This window comes from Pygocentrus nattereri, chromosome 7 (genome assembly GCF_015220715.1).
Source record: "Pygocentrus nattereri isolate fPygNat1 chromosome 7, fPygNat1.pri, whole genome shotgun sequence".
NCBI classification, from domain to species: Eukaryota; Metazoa; Chordata; class Actinopteri; order Characiformes; family Serrasalmidae; genus Pygocentrus; species Pygocentrus nattereri.
Window position 1 is genome coordinate 8,325,927 of NC_051217.1, and position 21,590 is coordinate 8,347,516.

The following is a 21,590-nucleotide window of genomic DNA, read 5'->3' on the forward strand; positions in this document are numbered from 1 at the left end:
GCCAGGCTGAAACACTCAGAACATACGTGCGAATAGGTGGGCCTTGATTTCAAAATGGGTCTTATGTGCTCATTTTCCATACATTGACTGTATGTATTGTGGAATGAATGTTATGTCTTGAAACTTCACAAACTACATCAATTTCTTCTATTTAAAAAAGGTGAGGAAAGTGTGTTTTTCTATATTGGTCCCCTTAATATGAATTATGTTTGTTATGTGCACAATACAGTACTCCACGTCAGTCACAACACATTCCTCTAAATGAAAAACACAATTCATTTCATTAGAGGTTAAATTCTTTTTAATTCTATTGCACTGCAAAGCATGGAAATTGTTTTAAAAAAACAAATGTTATGTGAAAGCAAAACAATTTAAATACGACCATAAAAAACATCATTGCACAACAGCAAATGTATGTAAAAGGTAAACAACATAAAATAATTTACAAGGCATTTCAACACCAAAAGTACAGTAAATTTCAACAACTGAATAAATAACTTTCTCTGGACATGCAGCATCTTGGGTCATGTGGCATGATGCACTAAAACCAGGGACGTTGAGTCATAACCACGAAGCAGCGCTTTAACTGAACAATGTTTTTTGTCCAAATGTGCTGACGTCTTAGCTCAGTTTAAAGAAGGCCTCCTCCAGGACTTCTGTGAACTTGTCCTTCATCTGCTGACGGAATCCAGTGTACCACTCTAGCAGCCTCATTCTCCTCTCTGTTTTCTCTGCCTGGCTCATCACTCTCTCTTTCTCTAGGATGGCTGGCAGCTCCTTCCAATCTTTGAGGAAGATGAAGGGTGCTCCTGCGTCTTTGAGCAGCCGGAGTGGGGAGCTGCGGCCGTCTGCGCAGGCTCCAGGAGTCAGGACGTCCTCCACCACAGGCACAGAGCCATATGCACACGCCTCATAGATGCGGTAGCACTCAGTGTTGACTCCTACTGGGCAGAGGGTCAGGTCACTCTGAGCCAGAGCCATCTGGTACTGTCGGGAGGTGTCCGCTGTCTCCTGAGGAAGCCACCTAACACAGGAGAGGAACAAGCATTGTATCACTAAGAACACAATCGTGTTGGAAATAGTGTTGCCTATTTAAACGGTATGACCAATAAGCCAGCCCCAAGAGAAAACAAACAAACAATTCAGACAGGTTTGATGTGAAATGCTCTCTTCTGAAGAAACATACAGTCAGAATTGTTCATAACGGTAATAGGAACAAGACGTCTAAAGAGTTGCCTCTAAAAGCTATACATAAATTTATGACCCGAAAAGGTTCTGAATACATTACCTAATGCCTATAACAATGTTTTAGGATAGATACTTGTTAAGATCTTGGCCTAAAACAAATATTTTAAAACACATTCATGGCAGAGGTACATGCAGGGCATTAATTTGCAAAATAGTCACCAAAGAAAACATTTTTCAGATTTACCACTATTTTATCATTATCAGCATTACATATAAAAACACGTCTATGTTCATAGTAAATTACATGGCTAATTGCATTGTGAACACCGTGACTCAGTGTCAATAACGTCCTCCACACTCCGCATGATTCTGTTTATATCTTAAGATTAAAGATAATAAGATTAAATTAGACCGAAATTTTGGAAACACGCGCACACACACGCACAGTTTCACAGAGAAGGTACATTATAAATAAAGGCTTTAAAACTAAGAAAATTTGTTTAATCACAATCTAGTTATCCGTAATGATGAGCTGAATGCCTAATAGACCTTCAAAATCAATTGGATAGAACTGTCATATAAACTTACTTCTCTCGAGCGTTTGTGAGACATTGTTTTTCCAAGCCATTTTGTTTCAGGATGCCCATGAGAGTTTCCCGAGAAGAATTCTTATAGACTGTGCCAAGAAAGTTACAGATGTAGGGTCTTGCAGAGCTTACCATCTGAGTGTTTGGCATTACGACTGGAAAGTGCCTATACCTGATAACCAAGAGAAAAGAAATAATAATACTAAGCTAAAGGCTGAGAATCTAGAGAGAATTGAATGTTAAATTAAGCACGAACCAAATACTTAATAATTTTACAATTATACAGGATCTTACGTGGCTACGCCAAGAGGCCACTGGAAGACGTCCTTATCGTTGACCCAGGGGCTGTCATACACAAGAAAAAGCAGATCCACAAACCCCCCCTGTCTCTTCAGATAGGGGCTGATCCAATCATTAGTGCACTGTTCACTGCCCAGTAAGACTACAGCCACTTTAGAGATTGTGTGGGCCTGGAATAAAGCCTGGACATGCTGCAGCCACTGGATGGAGTAGGAGATCTTCTGCTGTTCTCGTCCATTCAACACCAAAACCACACTGTCAGTGTCCAGAGGAACATGACCCTGCACTACCGCTGGACCTGTGTAGAAACTGAGAGAAGAGAGAACAGTTGTTTTTTAAGCATGTGTCAAAATTTTTTTAAGATGTAACAAAACTGACAGTCAGTATGCTAATAATAATATGGGTGGAAAACAACCTTTGTTGACTGTATTGCTGACAGCTTACCTGAAATTAATCTTTCCTGACTGGATCTCTCCTTCTCTCCACTGACCTGTTTTGTCAGTAGGATTTAAAGGCCCCTCTAAAATATGTTCCCATAAGTACAGTCCTAAAACAAAACAAAAATAATATGTATAACAAACATATTGTAAATGTGTTCATTGTAATGTGTTAAATCAGTTAACTCAAAATTTCCTTGCTTTTTCAAAAATATGTATAACCCCATTTCCAAAAAAGTTGGGACACTGGGCAAAACGTAAATAAAAACAAAATGCAATGATGTGCAGATCATTTAAATCAACTAGTTAATTGAAAATAGTACAAAGACAACATATCAAATGTTGAAACTGAGAAATGTTATTGTTTTTTTTTAAATATATGCCAATTAGTTGAGGAGAAGTAAAGTTGAGGAGGGGTTGCTGCATGAGCAAACAGTGCAACAATTCAAGAATAATTTCTCAATGTAAAACAGCAAAGAACTTTTGCTTTTCATCATCTACAATACATAATAACATCTCTGTATGCAAGGGACAAGGCCAAAAAGCAGTACAGCCATGATCTTTGGGCCCTCAGGCAGCACTGCATTAAAAACAAACATGATTATCTAGGACACAGCCTCAGAAACAATTCTGAAAAACACTGTCTGTGAAAACAGTTTGTCACTGCATCCACAAACGCAAGTCAAAACTCTAAAACGCAAAGAAGAAACCATATATATATATATATATATATATATATATATATATATATATATATATATATATAAACAGGATACCAAAATGCAGTCACCTTCTCTGGGCCTGAGCTCATTTAAATTGGACTGAAGTGAAGTGGGAAGTGTTCAGTGGTCCAACAAATAAAAATTTCAAATTCTTTTTGGAAATCTGTGATACCGTGGACCGGCTAGTCTGGAGGTAATAGCAGCTGTTCACCCGAAAAAGCATATCCACAAACAGGTAAGAGTTCGACCCCCTTTTTTTTTTGTTTTTATTGGTATGTACTGTATATTTTGGAAAACAACAAAAAAAACATATATAAACAGAAAATCTCACTTTAGCTTGGAGATGGCCGAATTTTAAAGTAGCAAGGTAGCTACCACCATTTAGACCTTAAGGTTCTCTCGACCGCAATCCATAACAGTCTTTCGAGCTTGTTGCCGTTCGGTCAACACGACATAGTCGTCCATATATCTGTTCAGCCTTCCTCTTCTCCAAAATAACCCCCCCGGGTTACTTTGTTCCTTAACATCGCAGGTAAATATTGTTTGTTATTTATATACTGAAGAGACATGTTAATCGTTTTCTTTCTCCTCAGATAAACTGGATCCCCCTGCACCAGTGATTTCCCCCAGTCCAGTGAAGGATATCAAAGCTGGGTGACCCGTGTGCTGCCACTCCCAAAGGATACAAGTAAGGGCCCAGTCTATATTTGAATGTCTTTGTTAAAATTGTCTCTGCACTGAGCGTTTAGAAGGCTGGTGATAGGTAAGGGTAACTTACCATATCACAAAATCATGGACGCTGTATACTCCAGGCTAAAGACCAATTAGCTTGTTATCAGTGCACATTTCAAAGGCCAGACTTCATAATGGTATAGGGGTCCATAAGTGCACATGGCATGGGTGACGTGCACATCTGTGAAGGCACCATTAATGCTGAACAATAGATACATGTTCTGGCTGCCATCCAGACGATGTCTTTTTCAGGGTAGGCCTTGCTTATTCCAGCAAGTTAATACCAAACCACATTCTGCATGTATTACAGCAGCATTACTCCATACTAAAAGAGTCTGGGTGCTAAACTGACCTGCCTGCAGTCCAGACCTGTCACCACTGATAATATTTGGCACATTATGAAATTAAAAGTATGACAAAGGAGACCCTAAGCTGTTGAGGAGCTGAAATCCTATATCAAACAAGAATAGGAAAACAGCAATTGGTCTCCTCAGTTCCCAAACACTTACATAATGTTTTTAAAGGAAGAGGTGATGTAACACAGTAGTGAGTATGCCCTCATCCCACCTTTTTTGGAAAGTGTTGTCAGAATCAAATTGAAAATGGCCATATATTTAAAAAAACAGTAACATTTCTCAGTTTCAACATTTGATATAACATGATAAAAGATGACCAATACAAACTGTGCAGGAACAGATCAGCTGTTGTCTCTGCCTTAACATTTACAAGACGGAATAACAAGGTAGGTGTAAGGTAAATGCCAGTGTTTAAAAACTCCAGCAGCACTGCTGTGTCCACTCGTACCAGCGCAGCACACACCAACATGCCACCACCATGTCAGTTTCACTGCAGAGCTGAGACTGATCCAAACAATATAATAATAAATAATAATACTTTTCTATTGTGGTCCTGTGCAGGTCCAGACCGATAAAGAACAGTATGCATGCAGAGCAACAAACTATAGTCTGCAAGTGTAGAACCTCATAGTGCACCTATATGATTCAGATTCAGATTCCTTTATTGATCCCAGGGGGAAATTGCAGTTGTTACAGTTGCAACCATTTATGTAAAAATAAACACTTTACTAATAATTTAAGACAATATAGAGAATTTACAGTATGTACACCAGATTTATTTGACATTGACAAAATTGTCTATTTGACTATTTGACAAAATGGACTATGAGTATAGATCCAAGGTAGGTGCACTTAATGTGGCTGGTTAGTGTACATCTGTCTATTCAGCCTACTGCAGTTTAGGTCCCCCCTATCATGCTAAGTTTTAAGGAGTGATGCAGTCCAGACTGCTTTTTGGATGAGGCACAATACAGAGCAGCCAATCAGAACAGTGTTCATTAACATGTATCTGTCTTAAAGGTACAGGCTGTTTAATTATAAGAGATAAGAATGAAAGGTTGGGAGATGCTCATGTAAACATGAATTATGACTGATATATAAAACCACACATATAGTATAAGTGGACCTCAGGAGAAAAAAATACAATAAGAAAAATGGAAATAGGCCCTTTAAATTCAGTTGAAATACATGTAATGTGTTTGTGGATTCTCATGAAAACATAACAGTTATTCATTACTAAATACAATATTTTATTGAAAACTGATCACTGCAGAAAGATGTAATCTTCTGCTGAATTAAGGCACTTGTAAAAGGTAGGCAGTCACACAGTAACAACACTAGTGATCAGTATACTGTGCAGGCAGTAAGATAACTGGGCACTTACCTATAGCTGCCTTTCCCAAGATCTGAACTTTGTATCGTTTAGGCCTACTCTTAGCAACGCGCTCTTGATATGATCTATAAGCCTCCCTCCGTTTCTGTAGTACAGTGATAGAGTCTGCATGCTCATCCTCCTCCCATGGGTTCCATTCTTCCTCTCCTGCTTTGGTGTTGTCTGTCAACAAAAAAACCCCACATCATCATAAAATGCAACTATGCACACAAACTCCAACTCATGATAATAATACAATGCCAAATCTGCATTTTACTAGCCAGGCACATCTCTTTTTATTCTTATCATGTATGCAAAGTGGTCTCCTCTCTCTTGGAACACATCACAGGCTAATAAGAGTTAAGTAACAGTTAAGTGCATGAATAGGTTAAGCATGCAATGCAAAATCACGAGATATCAAGCTCTGAGAAAGTTCTATTGAACCAAACCTGTTACGTAATAGTAATAGAAAAAGGCTGTTCAAATAATACCATAATCTCTCACTCTCTCACTTATCATAGCCGCTTAGCCTGAGTTTTAGGGGGGGTGCTGGAGCCTATCCCAGCACTCGCTGGGCTAAAGGCTGGAAACACTCTGGACAGGCTGCCAGTCCAAAACAGGGCAGACACACAGACATACACAGCCACACACACATACACACCTAGAGCAATCTAGAATCTCCAACTGGCCTGATTGCACCCAAAGGGAACCCATGCAGACACTTGGAAAACATGAAACTCATAACATAATCAACTAAGTGTACTTATTTTAAATGATCATAATTTTTTTAATGATTTTAATTATTCAGGAATACAGTAATTTCTGCAGCAAGTAGAATGTGAATTGGGTACACTGGGGCTGAAGAAAACAAAAAGTTACAACTTCTGATTTGGTGCTTTAACATGTTTAGAGGGCAATGCTGAGTAATGTTAGAGTATTTGTTAACTATATTGCTGATTCTACATGTTTGGCATGTATGCTAGCAGAATGAATGTGGGTTTTTTGCTTATATACACTATATTGTCAAATATGCCTATATTCCTCCACACGCATATAAACTTGAGTGACATCCCATTCTTAATCTATAGGGTTAAATATGATGACGGCCCACCCTTTGCAGCTATAACAGCTTCAAATCGTCTGGGAAGGATTTCCACAAGGTTTAGGAATGCGCTTATGGGAATTTTTGACCATTCTTCCAGAAACGCATTTGTGAAGTCAGATACTGATGTTGGACAAAAAGGCCTGGCTCGCAGTCTCCATGCCCTATTCATCCCAAAAGTGTTCTGTTGGGTTGAGGTCAGGACTCAACTCAAACTCGCTCATCCATGTCTTTATGGACCTGCTTTGTGCACTGGTGCGCTGTCTTGTTGGAACAGGAAGGGTCTGTCCCCAAACTGTTCCCACAAAGTTGGGAGCATGAAATTGTCCAAAATCTCTTGGTCTGCTGAAGCATTAAAAGGTCATTTCACTGGAACTAAGAGGCCGAGTCAAACTCCTGAAAAACAGCCCCACACCATAATCCCCCCTCCACCGAACTTTACACTTGTCACAATGCAGTCAGACAAGTACCGTTCTCCTGGCAACTGCCAAACCAGACTCATCTATCAGATTGCCAGATGGGGAACCATGATTCATCACTCCAGAGAACACGTATCCAGTGCTCTAGAGTCTAGTGGCAGTGCTTTACACCACTGCATTCGGCACTTTGCATTGCGCTTGTTGATGTAAGGCTTGGATGCAGCTGCTCGGCCATGGAAACCCATTCCATGAAGCTCTCTACGCTGTTCTTGAGCTAATCTGAAGGCCATATGAAGTTTGGAGGTCTGTAGCAATTGACTCTGCAGAAGTTGGCGACCTCTGCACACTATACTTTTGGAAATATAGTGTATTTATTCTTGTGGAATTTACTTAACACAGCATGAATCTGTGTACCTGCTGCCATATGTGTGAGCATTTGAGCATTTGTATTAGTGTATCATTTCGACAGTATAACAAGCATCATCTACTAATCAAACACAGCTTGGAAGCAAGATGGCTAATCAGCCACTTTGAGTTGCATTCAATGAACAATGATAGACAATTCATTTGCTAGTTGCAATTATTTCTATGACAATTAATCGTCAGCCAAAATGTCATGATCATGACAGCTGTAATAGTCTAAAAATGTTCCTCAAGTTATTTATTGATTTACTTCCTTATAACACATGCCTCTAAAGTAAATAAAGATACTGCACAAAAATGACTTTCCCTAGAGTACAGAACTGCCCCTACTTCCAGGTTCAGAATAAAAACAATAAACAATGTTATGGCTCTGGGTTATTGTAGGAATTATACAATAAGTACCTTTTAACTTATTTACCAAAAATCTTCAGCATAAAGTTGACACTAAACAGGGGCTCAGGAGAAACATATTGGAGAGACCAGTGAACAGGAACCATGGGGCTTAATTTTAAAGAAGTTCACCAAAAACAAATCCCAATTTTCCACATTACTCTAAACACAGTCTATCGGCATGTTTAATGTCCTCATGTTTATATGAGTCTAATATAACAAACATCCATGTCAAGGACAAAGACTTTATCTGGCGATCTCAGAAATTCAGCCTTTAAAAGCAACCTCACTGAGTTTTTCTGTCTTTTAAAGATATTTTGTGATGAAGCTGTGACTTAAAATGAATTTTAAAATAAAATACATGCCAGTTGTTATAAGGCAAAATAGTACCCAAAGATTTTTTTTCAGATATACCACTATTTTATCATTACTAGCAGTACACTTAAAAAACTCAAGACACATGTAGCTGCAAAGGCTGTTTCAGATCTCAAATAAAATGGCTTTTTGTGTTATAGATATTGTAACCCCTGGTTGCGATCACTGCCTTTATAAAGAAAATCAACGTCAATACGTTTCTCTGCAGCGCACCATTTCACATCAGACCACTTATAATGACTTCATCTTAGAGAATCAATTATGCATAACATTTGAAGTCTGAAGTCAAGCCTGTTCAATATGTAATGGGGTGAAGCACAGCCTTCACACTGGGCTCAAAATCATCAAGCATGACTGAGCCTGCTCTGTAAAATTTGGAAATATGCAGCAGATGATGTATAAATCCACCTTACTACCCAGGGCCATGGGATTACATACATTCTATTCTTTATCAGGCCTTACCATTAGATGGAGATAATAACTGGTGGAGTATACAGCAACTGTGTTAGTAGTACAGCCACTGATGATAGTTTCAAAAGCCTATTTTGCAGCCTCATTCGATGCCTGTAGAGAACTAATTTTACAAATTTTACAGCACATAGGAAAAACTCAGTATGAATGTCGTATGAAATGTGACATGCATTTTAGAGTCGGAGCAGAGAAGAAGGGAATATTTAGTCACATCTGCACCTTAAATCTCTATAGATCTACACAGATGTTCTTCCAAAACATTTCCCAAATGTCCATACATATGTCCACACTTTCCTATGGAAGCCCATTCCTACCTCTTTAATTAAGAATAAAAAAAATCCATTATTACGCAATACTATATCATTATTTTGAGATACTGCCTAATGAGCTCTCAAAATAATTAGATCAATAGATTTAAATAGATTAAATCGTTTCTCTCTCTCTCTCTCTCTCTCTCTCTCTATATATATATATATATATATATATATATATATATAGAGAGAGAGAGAGAGAGAGAGAGCGAGAGAGAGAGAGAGACATTATTATATATATATATATATATATATATATATATATATATATATATATAATAATGGCAAAGCAATTCACTTAATGAAAAAAACAGGTGCTGGATTTATTTTTATTTTAAGTGAGAGGAATGTTTTCTGATCTATAAATGAACGTTTTTCAGTGTAATATTTATTGCGCTCACTGGTTTAGTGAATGGATGTAAAGTGATCAGACGCGATCATCACGCGGCTTAACGCACCTGCAGAGCTCTTCTTCACCACTCGGTGAACACGAGAAATAACCCTCTTACTGAAGAACACGCTGTACGCAGCGTACAGCGAGAAAAACACATACGCCAAAACCACAGCTACCGCGATCTTTCTCCGGATTAATCTCATTCTTAAACCCGAGCTGAGCGCCCATCCTGCTCCAGTAAACACTGACAGAAGCCCGGACCCGAGAAAGCTGTACCATCCACTGCCTGTACACAATAATAAGTGAAATAGCTTCCCTAAGTAGGGTATCCAAAAAACATAACTGTTTTTGTAACTACTTTTATAACTCTTTTTTTCAAACATCAGCTTATTCTAACTAAAGACCAGGTAAATGTCACATTTTAATCCGGCGTCCTGCGCAGTCTTACATAAACGGTTTCCGTCTGTGAAAGGCCCTCTAAGGGGTCGCTGTGACCGCAGCTTTCCCGTCTGTAGAAGATGGTCTCCTTAGCCGGACCTTCGGGCTTTCTGTCCCCTTACCTGCACACAGCGAAGGTCCTCCTGTCCAGGCAGGTTAAGGCTGTAGTGCCCGCAGCTGCGAGCAGTGGACATGCGGCGGTGAAGCAGAGAGGAAGCAGCGGAGACTCGGCTCTGTTCAGCGGTACGGACTGCGCCCTCAGCTACCGGGCTACATCTGCTTAGCTCAGTTAGCTCAGGCAGAGAGACGGGGTAAAAGGGCGCTTTGGCGTAAATTATCTTTAGCTGTCAGTGATATCTGTAAAAAAACTAATGTTTTGTAAAATGTGCTGCATGTGCACCGTAACATTAACTTGTTTCTAACCTCATTGTCCATTTTGTCAGCTCTTACCACACGACTTGGGAGTTCAGGCGTTAACGTTACGGACTGTAGTCTATCTGTTTCTTTGCGTACATTGTTAGCACCCTTTCACCCTGCTCTTCAGTGGTCAGGACCCTCACTGCGCAGGTACTATTTGGGTGGTGGATCATTCTCAACACTGCAGTAACACTAACATGGTGGTGGTGTGTTAGTGTGTGTTGCGCTGGTCTGAGTGCATCAGGCACAGCAGCGCTGCTGGAGTTTTTCAACACCTCAGTGTCATTACTGGACTTAGAATAGTCCACCAACCAAAAATATCCAGGACTATACAGGACTCTGTTGGCTGATTATTCATTGGATCACTGAACAAATCAAGCCTCATGTGTCACTGGGCACTTTTGGAAATATGATGAGAGGAGTGAATTAATAGGAAAATGCAATTATGCTTGGAGCGGTTAACTAAAAGGAGGTGGATGGAGACAGTCAGAGTAATAACAAACAAGCCAGACAAACAAGACCCAAACGGAAAACTGGATTTTTTGGAGCAGGGATGGCTAATCCTGGTCTAGGAAATCTACCACAGCTTTATCTCCAACCCTGTTCTAGCACTTCCAGGTAATGGGAGGTTTTTGTGGCCATCTGACTAAGAGCTTGCTGTGTTGGATGGACTCTCAATGGTGGTAGATCTGTGGGTCCAGGGTCGGGCACTCCTGTTCTGTAGAAACACTATCCGCCCATATGGTTGCCAGGAGTTTGAACGGACTTGTAAGCAATTAAAAATAAAGTTCTTCATAAAATGTGTATTCCAGTTCAAAAGATTCCAGACTAAATCGCAAAATAGCTGCTTTTATATATGTGCAATGTTTTCTGTACATTATTATCCATATGGAAGAAAAAAAAAATTTATTTATTTATTTTTAGCTGAGCTTAAGTTTTGGAACAAATCAAAGTAAAGCAAGATAGTCTATAGTCCACGGACCTCACCAGACTCCTGTTAGATGGGAATACTCGACCAAGCTTTATGGTAGACTCTTTCAGTTGGTGCTTATTTTGAGTGTTCTCACTCTTCAGTTTCCTCTTCAACAGGTGACCCCTAATTGAAACCGTATGGGCAATGTTGTTTGGAGGATTTTTTTCACCTTATTGGCTCAGTATTTTTGCTTCTCATTGTATATACAGAGCTATATTTTCAGCCAGGGATATGAAAACATTTGAGTTAGTGAACTAACTTGTATGTTTTGGAACAAAAAATGTGGCTATGTTGTCTGTTCTTGGGTTATTTCTTTACATAAAAACATCTGTATCCTACTTCTGTTGACCCTCTCAAATTATCTTTTTGGTAGGGCATTTTGGAGTGCGTTATGCCCACACTGATATCAGGATCCCCGATTTCTCTGACTATCGCCGTCATGAGGTGATGGACCCTAAGAAGTCTGCTCAAGACAGCAGTGAGAACCGAAGGGCTTTTTCTTACTTGGTGACAGCATCCACTGCTGTAGTGGGGGTGTACGCAGCTAAGACGGTAGTTACTCAGTTCGTCTCTTCAATGAGTGCTTCTGCTGATGTTCTGGCCTTGTCCAAAATTGAGATCAAGCTGAGTGATATTCCAGAGGGGAAGAATATGACCTTCAAGTGGAGAGGCAAGCCCTTGTTTGTTCGCCACAGAACTGAGAAGGAGATCACAACTGAGGCTAGCGTGGACCTGTCGGAGCTCCGGGACCCACAGCATGACAAAGACCGTGTCCTCAATCCTTCTTGGGTCATTGTCATTGGTGTGTGCACTCATCTTGGCTGCGTTCCCATCGCGAATGCTGGCGACTATGGTGGGTACTACTGCCCATGTCACGGGTCGCATTACGATGCTTCGGGCAGGATCAGAAAGGGACCTGCACCCCTCAACTTGGAGGTGCCTTATTATGAGTTTCCTGATGAAAACATAGTGATTGTTGGATAGATATGGACATTCTCTAGTTATTCTTATGTCTGTCTGGCCAAAACATGTAATAAATATGTTTCTTAAAACTATCAAACATTCCTGTCATATTCTTGGGTCAGTAATGTGTACTTCTATTTATTATCTATTTTAATAACAGCTCTTGGGTGTAAACTGGACCATGAGATCTTAATTTCGTTCCACCTCATGTACCATGTGATGCGAATGACAATAAAATCTCCTTGAATCCTTGAATTCAAAAGTGAAATGGGTTTTTCCCCCCATGCAGTTTCCTGAGCATCTGCTTCAGCTGCATGTCCCTGCTGTCAGAACAAAACCTAGTATCTCCAAAATGGTAACTTTACAGGAGAAGGAAAAAGCTACTAACTTTCAATGCAAGTCAATGGAACCAGAATTTTTATCCCAAGTAGTTTTGGACTGTTTCTTTTAGTCCATTCCTCATGAAATTTACACACAATGTATAGGACATTTTCAAATTATGTAAAAAATGAAGATACAAGGTTTTGTTCGGACAGCAGCGATGTATAATCTCAATTTATAGGAAATGGTTTAGTTTTCAAATACAAGTCAGTTTTACTGTAGTGAAGGAGATCTAGCAAAGTAAGGCATAATGGCCTTGGTGGTGCACATCTAACTAATCTAAATAATATCACACTACCACAGAAAAACTATAACGCCATCACTGAACTCCTACTGAAATAATGCTATTATGGAATGTATCTAAATTGATCATTTACATTTTAAAAGTTCAACACTTCTTTTATTATTATTTTTTGTTTGTTTTTTTTTTTTTTACCACAAATACTCTTAATGCTCAGAGACTGGCAATACATAATGTATGTGCAGCAGTAAAGTTGAATACCCTTCTTAATCTAGTTTTTATGCTTTGGTTTCAGTCTATATAATGAACCTCTGCTTGAAGCTCCTTGTGAATGTAGTTCAGTAAAGCAGCAGTCACTTGCTGTTGAAGTGATGCACTTCCCAGTACTATGGTAGTTAACTGTGCTACATCAGTCCAGTCTATTGACCCCACAATGGCCATGATGTCCTCATAGAGTTTCTGCTGCTGCTCAGTTGTCATTTCCATGATGACTTGAGGTAGTGGTTTAAACTGACCACTTGTCATCCAGCATCCCAAAAGTCCTCCAACAGCCCCACCTTTCAATAAGAAACAATGATCAATTTCACAGCAAGAAGGATAACGTCTATATTAAAATCTATATAGTTACCATTAATCCTGAAGAATACTCACCTACTGCAATGCCAAGCGGACCCCCAACCAAACCACCAGCAAAAGCAAGGCCCCCAGCAGTCAATGCCCCTTTCCCGGAATGCTTCACTGCGGTTTTTACTTGTTGATTTGCAGACAATTCGCAGCACAGCTTCATCACATCATCGACACGCTGGGACATGTTGGATAGCAGACCTTCTGTTTCTGGGGAGGGGGATAGATGGAAGGATAAACATTCAAAGATATAGACCATATTAACCTGTTCATTAAGCAAAGCCAAAAAAACAAACACAGGAAAAGAAAAAATAGATCTCTATTTTTCAGTGGATTCAATACTTCTACAATAATGTTTTATTATAAGCCCAACCCACAACCAATCAATACAGAGACAAAAACCCTATACATACTTTAGATTTCAGACTTCATTCACAGATCTTTACAGGCCTTTCTGGGCGACGCGACGAGGCGTTATGTCCATTCTGGTCAGCTGGCTACATCAAAACAGTCATTCTGCAGAATCACTGCTAGAAATAACCTAAACCGTTACGTGCTGGTCATGACGTCATGCACATGAAGTCTGCTGCACTGGTCATGCGTACAATATTTTGCAAAACAAAAGTCTTGGAGTAACGTTGAAGCTGAACTTCTAGCTGTCTTTGGTGTCATTATGAAACATCATCGAAATATATCAAGTAGTGTATAAGCTACCCTAAATTAGAAAAACGTCAATTAGCTCCCTTAATAGTATATTCAAAATTATATACAGGCAAAATGTATTTGAAAAGGTCACAAGATAAAATTCATACTTTATTTTTATATTTTAAATGATTGATGACCTAAACAAACCCTCTGGTAATACTCCAGATAGAAATACCGAAGCCATTCTTTATAAGTTCTAAGTCACAATTTCTCGGCCAAATAACATGAGCTATGGCCATACTTTTGGATTACAGCAAAGCCACTTAGAGTGGAATTCAGTTCGACTTCTTAAAAAAAGGTAAATCTGTGTGAATCCTTAAATGGTATAACCTACGTATGTATTGGATTTTTATTAAATCATTTAATTATGAGATTTTTCGATTAAACTACTAATTGTGTAAACATGTTTTTTTGTCCCGTCTATGTTTAAGATATTAGTTTAGATATGCTTTGTTTTATAAACGCCTCTGAGTGTTCCTCTGCAAGCCCTTTTGAAGGTACTTTTATTTTGAAAAATTTCATCACCCCATTTCTAAAAATGCGCGGTTGACGCTGCCGAAGTTATTTCAGTATGTTACTGGACCGGTTTGTTGAGCTGATTTCACACAGAACTTTCTGAACAAGCACGAAAAGTTGTTAAAAAGTAAAAGAACTGTTTTGTTTTACCTCCTGACTCTCGGAGTCAGTCTTATATTACACGAAACTTGCGTGAAACCCGGATGTGAGGGGTGCCTTGAGTCAGCTGGCAGAACTTGTCCGTACAAGTCCCCCAGAATGGACATTAGAGGGGGCAGAGCAGTTATGGGGATGAGACTGTAGGAGGAACGTAGTGGTGGACGGTTTGGTGGGCTCTTCAGGGGATGGATGAAAGTTTGTGGTCAGAGAAGACCTGCTCCAGCCTCATCTCTGACCTGCCTCTGTGGATCATCGAATATGCCTGGAGTAATCGAATGGAGGACGTTTTAGAGGGTGAGATAAGATGAATTCTGTTTTACTTTGCAAAACAATGATCTTTAAGACGCCCCCCCCCCTCCCGCCTGCTTCAAATCTGGCTACTTCAAAATGTGAGTCTTGTGTAGAAATACGTAGTTTCGTGTGTAGAATTGTGTAATTACGGGTACATTTACGGGTACAATTACGGGTAATTACTACATCCATAAACCTTCTCTGAGATCTACCTCTTCTCCTTCTACCCGCAGCTCCATCTCCAACATTCTTTGCCCAATATATCCACTATTCCTCCTCAACACATGTCCAAACCATCTCAACCTGGCCTCTCTGGCTTTATCTCCAAGCTGCTCCACCTTCACTGTCCCTCTGATCTGCTCATTTCTAATCTTGTCCATCCTTGTCACTCCCAACGAAAATCTCAGCATCTTCATCTCCGCCACCTCCAGCTCAGCCTCCTGTCTTTTAGACAGAGCCACAGTCTCCAAACCGTACATCATAGCAGGACGCACTACTGTCTTGTAAACCTTCCCTTTCACTCTTGCTGCTATCCTTCTGTCACACATCAGCCCTGACATCCGTCTCCACCCACTCCATCCTGCCTGCACCCTCTTCTTCACCTCTTTTCTACACTGTCCATTGCTCTGGATGGTTGACCCAAGATATTTAAAATGATGTTATGAAGATATAATAACGATGTTTTCATGATAAACTATTATGCCTATGCTTCGTTGTTAGAATGTAAACAGACCTTATCAGACACGGTCATAGACCGATCAGCTGTAACATTAAAACCACTTCCTTGGTTCTGCACTCATTGTCCATTTGATCAGTTCCACTTTTCACCTAAATGCACTTTGTAGTTTTACAATTACAGACTGTAGTTCATCTGTGGTGGATCATCCTCAGCTCTGCAGTAAACTGATGTGATGGTGGTGGTGGTGTGCTAGTGTGTGTTGTGCTGGTCCGAGTGAATCAGACACAACAGTGATGCTGGAGTTTTTAAACACTCTTTTAGTCACACCTAACCTGTTAGTCAACCTTGTAGGTAAAGTCGTAGAGAGTAGCTCATCTGATGTTGCACAGTTTGTGTAGGTCACCTTCTAGTCCTCCCGCAGTGGTCACAGGACACTGTTGGTTGGATATTTTTGGGTGACTCTTGAGGTGTTTAAAAACTACAGCAGCACTGCTGTGTCTGACCCACTCAGACCAGTGCAACACACACTAACACACCACTGCTACATCAGTGTCACTGCACTGCTGAAAATGATCCACCACCCAAGTAATACCTGCTCTGTGAGTATACGCAGCTAACACAGGATGCAGAGAAACAGATGGACTGCAGTCTGTAATTGTGCATATACATAGTGCATCTATGTAGTAAGCGGTGCTGATATAATGGACAATGAGTGTAGAATCAAGGATGTTTAATGTAATGTCTGATCAGTTGTATATGAGCAGTTAACCTACATATAATCTGGTGAGATCAGAGAGGAATGAATTTAATAATTTGTGTGGGTCACTGTGATGATTTGCTTGGGTTAAGAGCTCCTGATAGCACTGAAATACTAGTACTGATGTACCATTATGAAAAAAAATCAAATCTGCTGTTTCTTTCATTCCAGATGCTTTCTTACCTTCCAGACAGCTTTGTGCTTAATACTTCTTCAGTGCTACATTTACTCATTACTTTGTCTTATTTTGTCTTTTGTAAAAGTTTTAGGCCCCCCACTGTGGTTAGAAGGTGACTGGGGCCATCTGAGTCTTGAGGTTCCATGCAGTATCCGTGTGGTGGCGGCTGAAGCCTGGATGGTCGTGCGGGCCAGAGACATTAAACACTTTGAAAGAGTGTTGGAGTTCCTAGATGTCATTCACACATTACTGCCTCATTTAGTGACCTCCATCAAACACATGAAGATAATATTTGGCCTGAAGACTTTGGTAAGACGTTGTTGGGATTCTGTGCTGTGTTTAATATGCACTGGCCATTTATGTGTTTGGCTCTGCAGCATAGCATATTGAAAATGAAACAGTGGCTATGAAACTAAAGTGAACATCAATATCAAGTGAATTTTATGAGAATTACAGCCCTTTTTGTGCACAGTCCTACCATTTTAGGGGGCAAAATGTAATTGGACAGTTGGTTGCTCAGTTTCTGGCCAGCTGCATGTTGTTATTACAAAGCCAAAACTTAGTAACACCCAAAACAAGCAGGTACTGCAAAGGGACTACACTACAGTGATTATGCATACATATAATGCATAAAGCTAATTAAAGCCAAAGTTCTTAGGGAGGAGGGGACAGTTCACTAGTTTGAAGAAATAGCATAGCTTGTTTTGGGTTTCTACATCTCTCATCATTCAAAGAGAAAGCAGTCTGGTCTTGTTTAACTTGAAATAACTGTCCAGAGATGTTGAATGGACAGATTTTCCACAAGCACTTCTTCTTATGGTCATTGTATCGTTTTACATGGGCTTGGTAACAAAAATGATGTACAAATGCTAACTACTATCTGCATGTTTGAGCAAGTACTTTTGAAGGAGAGAAGTGCTTATTTGATGACAGCGTGATTGTCAGTGTGTCGTACATGTAATGCTATGTCTTTAACCAGCTCATAGCATTATTTTAATGCTTAGCTAATGCAGTGCAGGCATTTGTATGACCGTACATTCTATATTTCAGGTTATTATGTGGATGTTGTGGGATGACCAGAGCATGGACAGCATCACTGACAAGATCGCAAGGTTCTTTCCCGATCATCTCCCCCAGTATCGCAGAAGTGTAAGTGCAATTTGTGTCCTTGTCCTCCAGGGGTCACCAAAGCCTCAGAGATTAGCAAAGATAACCTGCCATTTATTGATATTTGTTGTCTTCAACATAACTGAACTGCCTCTTTTTTTTTACATCACTTAGAGTCACAGACATATTGAGCTAATGCAGAGGACTCAGCAGGATTTTAGGAGTTTTGCTCAGTCTCTGGCAAGAAACCTAGACATGCGCAAAACCTATATCAGAGTGAGTGAACAGCTTTTGCTTATGCTTTTGTCATTCCAGTGCTATAATCACTTTTATCCATTATCCTGTTCTTTTTGATTGACCGAAGAAGAGTTTTTTTTTTTTTGTTCCTGATTGTTTATATATTTTTACATATTTTAACAATTCAAAGTATCAGGAATTATGAAGATTAATTTTCTCTTTCCAATATAGATGAATATGTTTTAGGAAAATAAAACTACAAATATCTGTTCTCACACTAGTTGAGAAAGACAGCACGAGTATTCAGGGTGGGTTATCACAGACAATATTAATTGCAAGTACCAATGCAAGTATTGTAGCTGGTGTAGCTTTTTGAATAGTAGTCCACTCAAAGGAAAAATATCATAATGTAGATATGTGTTCCAAGATATATGTAGTTATTACATCATTTTCTTTATTATTGTACTTTGTAGGATTTGATGGAGGAGCAGTACGGAGAGCGATATGCACTGAAACTGGAAGAGCGATTGTTACAATACCTAGAAGAGCTGGACAAAGCCCTTCGTCAACCAACTCGTATTGACCAGGTATGGGCATTCATGTAGTGCAGAAGTCAGAGACCACTATTCAGTTACTTAATTTAGAAATGAAGGGTGGTCTCTGGATTTTGCATGGTAGTGTATGTGTGGATTAAAGATTGTTTGCATTGTTGTCCATCCTTGTCTATTTAAGTGATTTTGTGTGTGTCATGTCAGGTACTGAAACACCCATTGCTGTTGGAGGAGGGAGAGGACATACTGCAGCAGTTACTTACCTGTAACATTACGTCCCAGCCCACAGCTCTGAAGAGGCTTCTAAGATGTGGTACGGATTTTGGTCTCACTCAAGTATGTGTCTAATAATCTGTGAAATATTGGAGCATGGTGCATTATATTTTCCTCTCTTCCAGCACTGGCAACCCACTATGGACATAATGATACCAAGCAAGGGAATGAAGCTGAAGCTAATAGACCTTCCCTTGGGCATTTCTGCATAGCTCTTAGACTATCTCAGGCAAGGGCAGAGGAAGAAGGGCTATTGCAGGCATGCTCCCAGGGCTCATGGCTGAGTAGAGATAAGAGACCTTTGTTGATCCAGAAAGGCTCAGAGAAGATTCATTTGGACAGACAAATGATGATGTTGAAGCACAGGTCAGTTCTGGTGCCTGAAAAAAGCCAGGCTGATATAGATTCATGTATGGATCCTCAGCATCCTGAGAGGGCAGAGCCACAACAGGCTGCAGAACACAAGGAAGTTGAGGAGGTCACAACTGAGCCCATGTGCTCCAGACATGGTAAGAAAATGAAGAGTATCCTTTTGGAATGTTCTGAGGAGCTCAAGGTTCAGGAAAGGGACATCCTTGCAGCTCATTCAGAATGCACTCCTCCATCACCTAATGCACCCCTTCTCCTATCTACTCCTCAAAGGCTGACACGGTCCTCTGCATCTCTACTCCAAGACTCCTCTTCTACAAACATATCTTTGTCTTCTCATCCAGACTCCACAAATCTTTCAGGGTCTGAAATCCAACCAGTCAGCTCTTCACAAACCTCTTCCTTGCTTATACCCCCAGTTCAGCAAAATACTTCTAGAACATCCTCATTCCAAAAATTGAACATCTCAGAAGAACTATCTCTATCACCTTCTCACCTTAAGCAAATCGCATCATCACCACGACCAGTGCAGCCTCCCTTCTCACAGATATCTTCACAGATATCTTCACCAATAGATTCATCCTCAGTGTTTTCACTTCAGCCACCCTTATCACAAATATTGTCATCTGCACCCAGTCCTTTAATCCTTCCAGTGACCCAAATCACTATTGAGTCCACTCATGAGATCTCACCTTCGCCAACAGCTTCATCCTCAGCCAGGAAGGAGTCTTCCTCACCATTGTTCTCACTCCAGTCACCCTCACCACAAATATCATCTTCGGACAGTCCTTTAGCATTCCCAGTAAATCAGACCACTCTTGGAAAAGATCATGACATCTTGCCTTCACCAACAGCCTCATCCTCAATTCAGCAGGAGTTTTCCTCACCAGTTTTCACCACCGGTTCCCCAGCATCCTTACGCCATCAGCCCTGTTCATTTTCAAACCCCTTATCCTTAATGCCCCCCACCTCAAGCTCCGATTGTATACAGGTTCATCCTACAACAAGGCAAGATCGAGATGTCTTATCTGAATCAAGCAGTGTCCCAGGAGGCAAGCTGAAACTGTCCTTGGAGACGCAGGGCTTCCTCTTGTTGAACAGGTGGCTACAGCCTCAGGTGCTGCTCTGCAGACTGAGCAAGCAGGATTGTTCAATGACCACGCTGCCACAAGTAGCCACCAGTCAGTCATCTGACGAAGAGGTGGATGAAGATGGGGAAGAAAATGAATTATTTGATGTAAACATACTCTATTCAGACTCTGAATCTGACGCACTAGACTCTGATGATCCTGATTATGTTCCGTCAAAGAGACTCAAGTTTTAGGTGGACTGCAGGGTGAGGAGTATCATGAAGGACACATGCAGTTGTATAATTTGCTTAATATCAAGCTCTTATTGATCATTAACCAGAGGTTTGTGATACTGTCAGTTTTCCATGCTGGCAGCTTTACACAATGCAGGCCTTAAGATCTGTTAGATTTGTATTCAGTTGTATGGATAGCTCAACAAAACAATATGCAGTAAGTTTGATGTTCAAACATGTTTTTTAAAAAAGACTTTTTAATCAAGACAAGATGAAGGCAAGTCACAAGAATGTAATTTTTTAAACCTCATGCTGTTTTATTTATTCCTACCATGACCTACCAACATGTACATTGCCTCTGGGGAAAAAGAGTTTGTGAGATCCTGTGACTTGTTAAAGCATACGTTAAGTTTCCATTCAAAATCATTGCCATAGTGACCCTCTCTTTTATCATTTGCTACGTGATGTTGACTTAGTCACTCTAAATAGACACGATGCCAAACCAGAATAGGAGAGAAGTGGGCATGTTTTGGAAGAGTGAAAGTTCAAGGTTAGTCCTGTGAATCTTGCACCATTAATGCGGTATTGATTTTGATCTGGCTAATGAGTAAATTTGTTTTCTAGTGTTTAAGTATATGATGCAATGTCTGTTATGTAAGTATCATGTCATTCTCTATTCATTTACGTTTCTCTACCTTTCTATTACAGTCTCTATAAAATTGGTTTTATTGTACTTCATCCTCTTCAAAGTGTGCTTATTTTAAAAACACATTATCTCAAATCCTTGCTATTTCAGAAAGACCCAAACCAAACATTAGCACTGACTGACTTAAATGATTAAAGCAGAGT

The 21,590-nt window shown here is 40.0% G+C and overlaps 4 protein-coding genes across 4 annotated transcripts; 2 read left to right on the plus strand and 2 right to left on the minus strand.

The window, feature by feature from the left end:
• Positions 1-278: 278 nt before the first annotated feature.
• rxylt1 (ribitol xylosyltransferase 1) lies at positions 279-9,845 on the minus strand. The gene is made up of 6 exons (XM_017683007.2): positions 9,644-9,845; positions 5,707-5,877; positions 2,520-2,622; positions 2,070-2,384; positions 1,777-1,947; positions 279-1,024 (listed from the first exon to the last, which is right to left on the minus strand). The coding sequence occupies exons 1-6, from the start codon at positions 9,780-9,782 to the stop codon at positions 622-624; spliced, it is 1,302 nt and encodes a 433-aa protein (XP_017538496.1). The 5' UTR covers positions 9,783-9,845; the 3' UTR covers positions 279-621.
• A 189-nt stretch (positions 9,846-10,034) lies between these two features.
• Positions 10,035-12,462, plus strand: LOC108411498 (cytochrome b-c1 complex subunit Rieske, mitochondrial-like). Its single transcript, XM_017683131.2, has 2 exons — positions 10,035-10,260; positions 11,781-12,462. Exons 1-2 carry the CDS (start codon positions 10,098-10,100, stop codon positions 12,389-12,391), a joined length of 774 nt encoding a protein of 257 aa, XP_017538620.1. The 5' UTR covers positions 10,035-10,097; the 3' UTR covers positions 12,392-12,462.
• A 667-nt stretch (positions 12,463-13,129) lies between these two features.
• zgc:112052 (protein C19orf12 homolog) lies at positions 13,130-14,193 on the minus strand. The gene is made up of 3 exons (XM_017692995.2): positions 14,030-14,193; positions 13,644-13,826; positions 13,130-13,549 (listed from the first exon to the last, which is right to left on the minus strand). The coding sequence occupies exons 2-3, from the start codon at positions 13,801-13,803 to the stop codon at positions 13,284-13,286; spliced, it is 426 nt and encodes a 141-aa protein (XP_017548484.1). The 5' UTR covers positions 13,804-13,826; positions 14,030-14,193; the 3' UTR covers positions 13,130-13,283.
• A 657-nt stretch (positions 14,194-14,850) lies between these two features.
• Positions 14,851-21,474, plus strand: LOC108411334. Its single transcript, XM_017682887.2, has 7 exons — positions 14,851-15,290; positions 16,987-17,210; positions 17,952-18,050; positions 18,183-18,284; positions 18,719-18,832; positions 19,001-19,109; positions 19,195-21,474. Exons 1-7 carry the CDS (start codon positions 15,182-15,184, stop codon positions 20,760-20,762), a joined length of 2,325 nt encoding a protein of 774 aa, XP_017538376.1. The 5' UTR covers positions 14,851-15,181; the 3' UTR covers positions 20,763-21,474.
• The last annotated feature ends 116 nt before the right edge of the window (positions 21,475-21,590 follow it).

Coding starts and splice junctions, on each gene's coding strand:
- zgc:112052 (XM_017692995.2), bottom strand. CDS start 13,803: ATGTCCCAGCGTGTCGATGATGTGATGAAGCTGTGCTGCGAATTGTCT. Junction 13,550..13,643: donor TCCGCTTGGCATTGCAGTAG/GTGAGTATTCTT, acceptor TCTTATTGAAAG/GTGGGGCTGTTGGAGGACTT.
- rxylt1 (XM_017683007.2), bottom strand. CDS start 9,782: ATGAGATTAATCCGGAGAAAGATCGCGGTAGCTGTGGTTTTGGCGTAT. Junction 5,878..9,643: donor GGTGAAGAAGAGCTCTGCAG/GTGCGTTAAGCC, acceptor TTTTGTTGACAG/ACAACACCAAAGCAGGAGAG. Junction 2,623..5,706: donor CTTGGGAAAGGCAGCTATAG/GTAAGTGCCCAG, acceptor GTTTTGTTTTAG/GACTGTACTTATGGGAACAT.
- LOC108411334 (XM_017682887.2), top strand. CDS start 15,182: ATGGATGAAAGTTTGTGGTCAGAGAAGACCTGCTCCAGCCTCATCTCT. Junction 17,211..17,951: donor TATTTGGCCTGAAGACTTTG/GTAAGACGTTGT, acceptor TCTATATTTCAG/GTTATTATGTGGATGTTGTG. Junction 19,110..19,194: donor GAAGAGGCTTCTAAGATGTG/GTACGGATTTTG, acceptor CCTCTCTTCCAG/CACTGGCAACCCACTATGGA.
- LOC108411498 (XM_017683131.2), top strand. CDS start 10,098: ATGGTCTCCTTAGCCGGACCTTCGGGCTTTCTGTCCCCTTACCTGCAC. Junction 10,261..11,780: donor AGACTCGGCTCTGTTCAGCG/GTACGGACTGCG, acceptor TCTTTTTGGTAG/GGCATTTTGGAGTGCGTTAT.